Raw genomic sequence first — 11,255 nt, 5'->3', positions numbered from 1 at the left:
TTTCTTTCTTTAGGGATTTGATGTTCTTATCATACAGATCTTTCACTTCCTTAGTTAGAGTCACATCAAGGTATTTTATATTATTTGTGACTATTGTGAAGGGTGTTGTTTCCCTAATTTCTTTCTCGTACAAGTATTTTTCTAAAGCTTAATGTCTGGGGGTGGGGTAGGAGGTTGGGCAGGGATATGAAGTTATAGAACTATTTCTTGGCCCATTCTTTTTTACTAAGTTTTGTGACTGAGTAGATAAAAAATGTGATTGTTTCTCCAGTAATGCCTTGACTTTTGAACTAAAAAGCAAGCTACATTGATGAATAAACCCTCTGACTTTGTTGTGCCCTTTTAATTTTTTGAAGATCAGTAACTATGCAGGGCTGTGTAACGAATAAATAGAGATGAATTTTCATAGAAAAGTGTGATTTTAATTTACTTAAAATATAAGTTTTCTGTTGATACTTTGCAAGTGAATTAGCCATGGGTTAAAGAATAAACTATGTGGATCTAGATGTAAACTCTGGCAGTGTGCAGTTAATCAGAGCTCATCCCAGTGGGAAATAACTAGGGTCGTATTAATAAAGGTTAAGAATGTCATGTCATGGAGGCAAGTGAGTAACATGTATGAAGAAATGATCATATACTATGTGAATATAATTCTAATATATAATACCTGGAGTATCTATTTCAAGACATTAAAGGTAATGAAATAATTATTTATTTGCCAATAAGAAATAATAGCAATGTAAATATTAGGGGCTATAGAGAAAATTAACATCTCTCCTACTCATATGTTCTAAAAATGTCAACTATATACTAAGACTCTTTAATATTTGTGTACCAATATTTGTGTATCAATATTTGTCTTGATGTCTGTGCTGACTTAGGCTGCTTATTACTAGACTAACTGAGCTTAAAGAATGTAAATTCATGAAACTCAAGATGTTCTGCAGACTATAAATTCCAATAGATACAGTGGTACATGTGTATTAACTCTTGTGTTATGAAAACACACGTACATGATTCGAATCCACTAATTCGAATTAGGTTACTTCAACCTGTATCTTGTTTTAAAATTATTTTCCTTTTTTTTATGTGTATATCATTAAAGACTGTTTTGACTACATGTATATCTATGTGCTATGTGCGTATGCCTTATGCCCAGAAGAGGTTGTTGGATCCCTGGACCATGTGAATGTATGTTCAAATCCATGCACCCTGGAAGAGCAGCCAGTGCTCTTAACCACTGAGCCCTCTCTCCAGCTGATCAGCCTCTATCCTATGTTCATTTTTCTCATCTCAGCACTGATATACTAGAGTTAACACAGTATTGAAATAGTAGAAGCATTTAGTTTGTGGTTTAAGAACTTAGAATAGATTTTTTATTATTTTTATTATTATTATTATTATTATTATTATTGTTGTTGTTGTTTTGTTTGAGACCGAGTTTCTCTCTATAGCCCTGGCTGTCCTGGAACTCACTTTGTAGACCAGGCTGGCCTGGAAATCAGAAATCCACCTGCCTCTGCCTCCCAGGTGTTGGGATTAAAGGCGTGCGCCACCACGCCTGGCTATTAAATATTTTAAACACTATGGGTTTTCATGTTTTTTTATCATTTTCATATCCTTTTGTTTTAAATATTATGTAGATTTATAAATTTGTATAAATTTAATATGTGAATTATTTGGATTTAATATGTAGCTTTGAATATAAAATCAGTTTGCTCATTTTGAAATGTCATGTATTCTTGAATTTAAAAATTTTAAAAGTACCCAAGGAGGAACATCAATATGAACAAACCAGTACCCCCAGAGCTCCTTGGAACTAAACCACCAATAAAAAAAAAAAAAACACATGGTGGGACTTGTGTCTCTAGCTGCATAGGTAGCAGAGGAAAGATGCCCTAGGTCCTGTGAAGGTACTATGCCCTAGTGTAGGGGAATGCCAGGACAGGAATGGAAGTGGGAGGGTTGGGGAGCAGCGGGAGTGGGGAGGGGATAGGGGATTTTCAGAGGACAAACCAGGAAAGGGGATAACATTTGAAATGTAAATAAAGAAAATATCTAATAAAAAATGTATCTAATTATATTTATTTTATTACATATTTTATTTATTTTAGTCACATTTATTAACTAATCATACTTATTAAATTATATTTTATTTAATTTTTTCTTATAAAACTCATACACTTGCAGTGTTTATTAGAATGCTTTTATTTCCAAAAGTATATAATTAAAGATGAATAATATATGTTAAGTTAAAAAATTAAATAAACCATGAGTAGTCTGAAAGTTATTTTCTTAAGGTGGCATAGATACTACATTTAAATATTATTAAAATATGATTTAATAAGTTATTTTCTTACAGAATGGCATAAATACTATATTTAAATAATATTAAATTTTAATCTGATAGATGTGATGTTTTGCAATGAAAAGCTAAGGCTTAAACCCTTTTACACTAAAAATCATATATGGCAAAGTTTGTTTATAAGTAATCTGATAAAAATTACTTTAGTACTTGGTAACAACCCATACAATTATATGGTTTAGAATAATAAGAGTTTATACACATAGTAAAATTTAAATTGATCAGAAAATAAACCTAAGAATTTGGTATCTTGTGTATAAATCATGATCCTAAGTGTTTCCTCAGAGACTTTGAGTTTGTACAAAGAGACTTAAATTTAGATATTCTGGTATTTAATGTTACCTCATATGTATATATAGGCATATATTAGTTTGTATTTGTGTATGTTTCTATACACATATCTTTCTTTAAGGAAAATATACAGGTTGCTTGATGGTCTCTTTTGCATTTAGTAGTCATGATTTGATTAGGGCTTGTAGAGTAGAGGATTAACGGAGTCTGATTCTAATCCTAACTTGTTGATCATAGGTACTGTTGTGCCAAGTGCTTTGACTTCTTGTATACAAATGATTGTTATACATTTATGTATACAAATATATACATGTAGATTATACTCAAGTTTTTGAAGAAAACTTTTTATCAATGTAATAATATATCATTGAATCTTTAAGAAAAACTAATTTAGTTTTACTAGATAAATGCATTTTAGTATATTGTCATAAGATAAATTTCTGCAAAACCACGTAATCTCACGGAACTATACGTGTATAGAAAGTAAGCCTGAGATATTCAGAAAGGACCCGGCAGTGCCATTGTTGTGAAGCCTTCACTCAGAGCTTAGTGGATCAAGTAAGTGGCTTTCTTAGTGATGATTATTACTAATCAGTTATAACCAAGAGTTTGCTTTGGTGGCAAATTTAGCAATAGGTCTTTTATGGGCTGGTATGGAAGGATATGTGACTTCTGAAGAATAGTTTATTTCTGAGATCTCTAACACCATGCTTCAAATGAATAGGTAATAATAAAATACTAGTAGGTTATAATAAAAGTTCATGTCATTTTCTAACCAACTTGCAATCATTAGTATTCAAGTTATCTGCTAATGACATGCATTTGAATTTCTGCATATTTGCTTCCTTTGAAGGATGAGAGAAGCCATTGAACAAAGTAATCCTAGGAACAAAGTAAATGACAAAGTACAAAGTGTTAAATCTGAAGCATGTAGATGCAGTGTCACAATGATTTTTAACTTAGTATTGATGGAACTGAATTGGAAAAATTTGAACTCCAGGCTCTGTTATGATCTGTAGTATACAGATAATACTCATGGTAAACTTAAGACAAATTAAAAGTGTCCATTCTTTAAAATGTGTGCCACTAATGTCAGCTCCATTTTCTCACCCTCTTAACTGGAGACTGTAGTAAAGGATGTTAGTGAGTAAGTACACTTACCTACCAAAGAGTAGCTTAGAGAAATGATATTCACTCCAACAAGATATCACCCTTCAATTACAGTATAGTTAATTGATTTTATTACATTTGTGTTGTGTGTGCACACGCCTATGTGTGTGTGCATGCATACAAGTGGAAGTCAAAAGACAATTTACAGAAGTCAGTTCTCTTGCTACCATGTAGGCTCTGGAGATCACACACTGGCAGGCAGTGAGGGAAGGCAAGCATATCTTTGTTGGTTACACCTACAGTTGTTAAAAGTTTTAAATTTTAGATGTATATTTTTATTGGCTTTAAACAAGGTCAAAGGAGATTACAGAAAAGGCAGTGACAGTTAACCATGTTAAGATTGATGGTTCCTTTTCTCCCCAATAATCTCACATATGTGTTAGAACCAGTAGATTGTTGAAACTCTGCTTTTAACTGAATTGTTAATTAAATCATTTTCAGATTTAATGGGATATATAGTAAGCTTTAATTATTTAAACCCTATTTTTAATGGTGGTTCTTAAACACTTTAACCACTCTTCTAGTCTAACCACCCACTAGAGATAGTAGAAAAGAAAAGATATGGAGGAAGTGGATGTGGACCTGTTTAGAAATGGTTCTTTGGAGTAAATCCCATCTGTATTGTCAGAAAATTAGTAGTTTAGTCCATGGGTCAGCAGTAGCAGCTTGATGCTCTCACAAACACTTCATAAATAGACCAACAGTCCAGTTCAGTCGTGTTGGGATAGCAGCAGCAGCACACCTAGCAGAGACAGCCACGCCTCAGCCTTGGCGTGGGTCAGCAGGAGAGATTTGGACCTATAGGGATGCCAGGAGAAGTTCTCTGTCATGCCTCTCTCAATGAAGATCAGCAAAGACATGAGACCAATGCTCAAGCTCCCACTGTCTGTGGGATCATATTAATATTCTTTCTAAAGATCATGTGTCCTTTCATGTGTTTGATATGCCAAAACATCCTTTCACCTGTGTCCCCTTCATAAAAATGCTCTTTCACCTGTCTACCTCAGCAAACGCCTAGCAGAGTCTCCAAAGAAACCATACATTTCTACTTTAGGGTTTCTCTGTGTAGCTCTAGCTGTCCTATAACTTGCTCTGTGGACCAGGCTGACCTGGAACTCACAAAGATCTGCCTGTCTCTGCCTTCTAAGACAGCTTTGTTTTCCTCTTTTGTTGTTGTTACTAGTATCAACATGTGCAAGTTTGAAACCAAAAAGCTACAAGACTTTTTTTTTCTTTTTTCTTTTGTTTCAACATCACTAGTACATCTGAAAACATATTTATGTATGAAAAATTCACACTATGATTTTTCAGACTCTAAATCTCATATAGTTTTTCTCCTTAGCAACTTCCAAGACAGGCTTGTTGCCATTTCTGCAATAGTGCAATTCTGTCTTCTCTAAGATAACCCTAGACTTTCTCAGTGTCTTTCCTATTAGAATATTAGACATTTAAGCCCTGCCAGAGCCTTACAAATACAGAGACAGATGTTATCAGCCAACTATTGGACTGAGCGCAGGTCCCTTAATAGAGGATAAACTATTATTAGAGAAGAGACTGAAAGAGTTGAAGGAATTTGCCAGCCCCATAGGAAGAATAATATCAACCAGCCCCCCCCCCCCCGAGGTCCCAAGGACTAAGCCATCAACAAAAGAGTACACATCACTCCTGCTGCATATGTAGCAGAGGATGGCCTTGTCAGGCATCAGTGGGAGGAGAGGTCCTTGGTCCTATGAAGGCTCGATAGATGCCCCAGTGTAGGGGAATCAAGGAAGGGGAGGTGGGAGTGGGTGGGTGGGTGGAGGGACACCCTCATAGAAGCAGGGGAAAGGAGGATGGGATGGGGAGTTTCCAGGAGGGGGAACCAGGAAAGGGAATAACATTTGAAATGTAAATAAAGAAAATATCCAATAAAAAAGAAAAAATATATAAACAAGTTCTAAGTGCCTGGGTAATGACAGAACTTTTTAATAAATAATTGAAATTGGTTTTAAAAAAAGAATATTAGACATTTTAGATGCAAATATTTCCCACATTGTAGAAGATTCCTTTGAAAAATGCTGGAGTAGAAGGGAGATGAAATGAACATAGACTTTATCTATCTTTAAAGTACGGTATTTGAGACAGATTATATTTCCATAGAAGGGCAAGAATAGGTAATTTGGGCTACAATCTTGGAATAATTTGGATTTCTAGTGAATTCCATAAACACCTGAAGGATATAAATGAGTTGAGTTTTGCTGTTAGGTTTTGGCCTGTGCTACTAGAGTGGTTGCACTTTGTAGCTTTTTTTTTTTTTTTTAAACTCTACTTTTAATATTGGTTCTCAAACGCTTTAACTTCCCTTCTAGCCCACCACCCACCAGAAGTAGTGGGGAAGAAACGGGAAGTGGACTTGTTTAGAAATGATTCTTTGGAGCACCTCTAATCTGTGTTGTCTGGAATTCGGCAATTCAGATCACAGGTTAGCGGCTGCAGCTCGATCCACTTTTGAACATTTCATGGATATACCAGCAGTCAAGTTCAGTAGTACTGAGATAACAGCAAGTGGCCCAATCTAGCAGAACAGCCAGGCATGAGGGATTAGGACCAGTAGGCATGTTGGGGAACAGTTCTTAGCTGTGCCTCTCTCAACCAAGTGAAGATCAGCAAAGACACAAGATCAACAAGCGTTGTACAGCTAGCTCTAAGAGCAAGCCAAGCTCTATCTCTGTCACTGTCCACTGAGTAGGTAGGGCCTTGTTAGAAGAAGTGTGTTACTGTGAAGGTGGACTTTGAGATCTCATATGCTCAAGCTAGGCCTAATGGGGCAGTCTCCTATTGCCTGTGGTTCAAGATGTAGAACTCTCAGGTCCTTCTCCAGCACCATGTCTGCCTGCACAATGCCATTTTTCCTGTTATAATGATAATGGACTAAACTAAACCTCTGAACTGAAAGCCAGCCCCAATTAAATGTTGTCCTTTACAAGACTGTTGTGGTCATGGTGTCTCTTCACAGCAATAGAACACTAACTAACAATACTTCTCAGATGACAGTTATGCTAGGCACCATCTATGAGTATAGGAGATAACATTAGGAATCATATATTTTATATATATATTCATATATAGTCTCTAGGCTGTCCAGCCTTTGGTTCCTGGCTATATGTGTTTCTTGTGTGTGTGCATGCACACAAGCATATAGTCACATTGCAGCACCCTGTGGATGCTGCAGGAGAAATTTTAAAGGAGTTAGTTCTCCCCTTCTTTTTTTTTTTTTTTTTGTTTGCTTTTTTTGTTTTGTTTTGTTTTTTGTTGTTGTTGTTGTGTTTTTTGTTTTTTTTTTTGAGACAGGGTTCCTCTGTGTAGCCTTGGCTATCCTGGAACTCACTTTGTAGACCAGGCTAGCCTCAAACTCAGAAATCCGCCTGCCTCTGCCTCCCGAGTACTGGGATGAAAGGTATGTGCCACCACTCCCAGCTTAGTTCTCTGCTTCTATCAAGTAGATTCCAGGGATCCACTTAGGTTGATCAGATTTCACGGTATGGGCCTTTAACCACAGAATACTTCACTGGCCACCTTAAATGTTCTTGACAAATGTTGTCTGTACACTTTCAGAGTTCTAAATTTGATTATTTTTTTTTTTAAAAAGGGAAAGTCTTTAAAAATATCAGAGTAGACAGACAAGTCAGAACAACCATAATTCTTTGAGAACAAGGTCAGCTGTGCTTTTTCTTGTACTGGAAACTCACACCAGGATTGGAGATTGGTGCTTTCAGAACCCTTACTGAGAATCAGCTTCATGCCTTCTTCAGTGCTTGCCTGATTGCCGTAAGCTTTGATTGCTTTCTAGAGTTCAGAGAAAGTTGATTCTGACAGTTTTGCCAGGTTATTCACTGTTTCTGTGGCAGGGCAGCCCTTGGAGTTCTCTCCTACCTTTTCACTAAGGTTTGATCACAGTATTCTATTTTGATGAGCATATATTACATTAAAAAGTGTTAAGAGTGACAATATGTCTCTTCATTACAGAGGTTATCCAAGTGTTACCATAATTCTATTTGCCTGCTAGTGAACTAGATCACATTTAGAAGGAATAGAGTAATGACAAGTTAATGTAGTGCATCTCTTGATATCAACAATGGTCAATTCACTAATCACCCTGTCAGATTGTTTTCTCAATAAGCCAGATTTTAGATGCTCTGTTCTCTTGACGTTAATAGAGGATTGTTCTGAATTCAGTCTATAGTAGAGGTGTGATATAGTATGTTAAAGAAGCCAGCACACATCAGACACGTAACCTTTAAAACTTAGAGTTTAGCTTGATGCTGGGTTGATATATACCTGTATTCCCAGCTGTTCAGGAGACCAAGGCAGGGTGATCACTTGAGCCCAGGAGTTTGAAGCCAACCTGGGCAACATAGTGAGTCTCACTATGAATGAGGTATCACCTCAAACACCAGCAGCCATAGGAGGAAGAAAAAGCAGAATTTCATGGGATGTACCTTATGATTTTGTGGATATATGATCCCAGTATTTATCAAATTAATAAGATGGTAATGGTTATTTTCACTGCCTCCCCAAAGCTTCCTCATTTTACAAATTTAAGCTTAAATCTTAAATAAATCAGCCAACATAGCTTTGACACTAAAGTTATATTTTTGTGTTGAATTCCATGTTAATTTTTGTGTAAAAATATAACTTGACTATGTTACTTAGCTTTTCACTGCCTTGTTTGCAAAATGGGCTTAATAACTATACTTACACAATAGGTTTGGATGTGGCTAAAATTAAGATGGCTTAAATGCCTTACATTAAATAAATGCATAAGTTACCTCAAGATACAACTTGCCCCAAGGATGTCTTTTTAGACAGGAAAAGGCATGTTACATACCCTTGTTAGGCAGATTCTTTAGAGGAAAATTTGTATTTTTGTGTTGTATTAGAGGCCAGCTCCTTAGGAGATGATGGTCTGGTTTTGTAGCCAAGTAAGAAAGAACACAAGGATGGTGAACTAACTGCACCCTCAATTATGTGGGCGACCAGCAGGCTACGCCAGCAAGGTTGGGAGACAAAATTAAAACACTGGGAAAACAAAAGGTAATTACAACTCTTGGAGGTGTTGAAACAGAACTATCTGGCTGTGCTTATATTTCGGGTGCACACTATGACTTAAAATTTGAGGAGAAAAGACTAGAAGCATGGAAATGCCTTAGATGATCAGTAGTCATTTTTATTTTTAAGTCATATATGTTATATGATATATGTGGTTTTTAACTTTCTAATTAGAGAGTGTTTATTCGTTTGACACATGATCCCTTTGCATGACAAAAGGATTCACCACACATTTCCATTAAATAGCCCCACCCCTTTCCTTCAAGTGTTACCTGTCATCTGTTGTAGGAAGTACAACCTTTCCTTAAACAAATTTAAAATGAAATAATACAAACATATTATCTACAGGTTTTACTGTTAGTTTTATATATAGCTCATGGGCATGTCTTAAGTCAGAGAAGTATTCTGACCTAGGGCCATGCTGGCCTGAAGCAACAAGATGTGCCCCACCCCCACCCTGTGGAAAATAAAGAACAGCTTTGACAGGCTAATTGTAGGGGGGGAGGGGGTGTCTCTTTTTCTCCAAATCTTTAACAACCATTTGGCCCTTGGTATATAGATTTGTGTGTTGGTTGGAGCCATTTAGTAAAATAGTTTTAGTACTTAATTAGACAAATGGCTATCAAATTTAATAAGCTACTTTCCTGTCACTTGCCTCAGGAGTCTCTTTTTAAATACAGTGGAAATGAAGTTTTGAACTTTGGTATGTATTTATTCTAGCCACGTAAATGATTTTCCTTATTGTATCCACACAGACGAGATTACTATTATATTAACGTCTACCTAATCGGAAGCACTGGCCACTGGGAGGGACCTTGTGTGTATTTTACACTGTATTAGTAGAGCATGTGTAACAGGAAAGGTTTTTGTTGGTGGTAGTTTTTTTTTGTTTTTGTTTTTGTTTTTGTTTTTGTTTTTGTTTTTTTGACAATCCCGACTGGGGAGACTGGGATGGTGGAAATGCTCTTTAAAGTATATAACTATTTGTAATTACATCTGTTTTTAAATAAATGCAAATTTACCTCCCTTCAAATCAACATTTTTGACATGTAAAATTGAGATTCCATAAGTTGTTCCTGGATGATAACTTCAAAATAAATAACAATAAAGAAACTGTACATACAAGCTTGTGCTTCAGAAACTGGTTTTAAGATTCCCTAATAAATAATAAAGTTCTTTGATGGTACACAGATATATTAATTTTTAATTTGTCTTTTCTCATATCTTAATTACTGGAAAATATTTATTGACTAATTTTAGGGAGGAAAGTGTTGGAAAAGTTTTGCCAAATATGGACCTCTTTGAATGACTGTATGGTAATGAAAAGTTAGGAGGAGAGCCAAAGGAGATTGAATAATTGTTCAGTCATGTGGGTTAGGCTGGCTGCATGGCCTGCTTGTTAGGCTGGCTGCTCAGATTACATCGCCTGGGGTCCTGCACCTCCTTGGCTGTCTCCTCAGATCTTAACAAGGTTCTGGGAATTTCTCTTTTTGACAAAGTTTGCTTTGTATTTTTCCCTCCCCCTCCCACCCCAGGATGCTTCATCTGCAGACATCAGAAAAGCATATCGTAAGCTTTCACTAACCTTACATCCAGACAAGAATAAAGAGGAAAATGCAGAAACTCAATTTAGACAAGTAAGTGAAATGCAGTTTTATTTAGATATAAATATATAACGACAGTTGTATTAACTAATATGCTTATGCTAGAAACATTAACTTACATGTAGAATATTTTAGTTTGAACATGAAGTAGCTTAAATATATAACATTTAGATTATTTTTTGTTTTTAATAGAATACTGTTTTACCAACATGTGTTATTTAGAGTTTCTTACTTGTTGGAGAGTCATGCTTTCATAATTTTCTTGTCTAAATTATGCTATTATTCTTAAAATATTTTTAATATTTACTATTACTATTACTTTTACACCTTTCACAAAAGTTCATTTGATATCAAGCAGTCTTTAAACATCTAATGTGCTTCCAAAAACACAAAATGTTACTTATAATTGGAATTTTACTATTTATTGCATAGATGGGCACATGGGGTTTTCTGAATGTGCTTTATAGAGCTTTCATCCTCCTCTGTGATTTCTTACGTTGTAAGTGTTTTTATTTTAAAGTAATGCTTTTATTTTAGTTGGTGGCCATTTACGAAGTTTTAAAGGATGATGAAAGAAGGCAGAGGTGAGTGCATTTGCGTTTTTGAATTTGAATAGGCAAAGTTTCATGCCTTTAAAAGGAAAGAATTAAGTCCTGTTTAAGTTAGACTTTGTTGGTTTGTTTCTTCCAAGAAATGCATTGTTTTACAGTCTTTTGTAGAGCAGAACTCATTTCTTT

General features: G+C 35.5%; 1 protein-coding gene across 3 annotated transcripts in view; it reads left to right on the top strand.

Annotated features, from left to right (window-relative positions):
* Dnajc1 (DnaJ heat shock protein family (Hsp40) member C1) overlaps positions 1 to 11,255 on the top strand; it is a 172,948-nt gene that overhangs the window by 46,576 nt on the left and 115,117 nt on the right. For all 3 annotated transcript variants that reach the window (XM_029536171.1, XM_029536170.1, XM_021193621.2), the window contains exons 2-3: positions 10,450 to 10,551; positions 11,056 to 11,102. In XM_029536171.1, the coding sequence (XP_029392031.1) occupies positions 10,450 to 10,551; positions 11,056 to 11,102 (149 nt within the window). The remainder of the gene's footprint in view (positions 1 to 10,449; positions 10,552 to 11,055; positions 11,103 to 11,255) is intronic.

The sequence above is a fragment of the Mus pahari genome, chromosome 3, assembly GCF_900095145.1.
Source record: "Mus pahari chromosome 3, PAHARI_EIJ_v1.1, whole genome shotgun sequence".
In the NCBI taxonomy this organism is placed as follows: domain Eukaryota; kingdom Metazoa; phylum Chordata; class Mammalia; order Rodentia; family Muridae; genus Mus; species Mus pahari.
The sequence above is the reverse complement of the archived record's forward strand: the minus strand, read 5'-3'. Positions and strand labels throughout refer to the sequence as shown.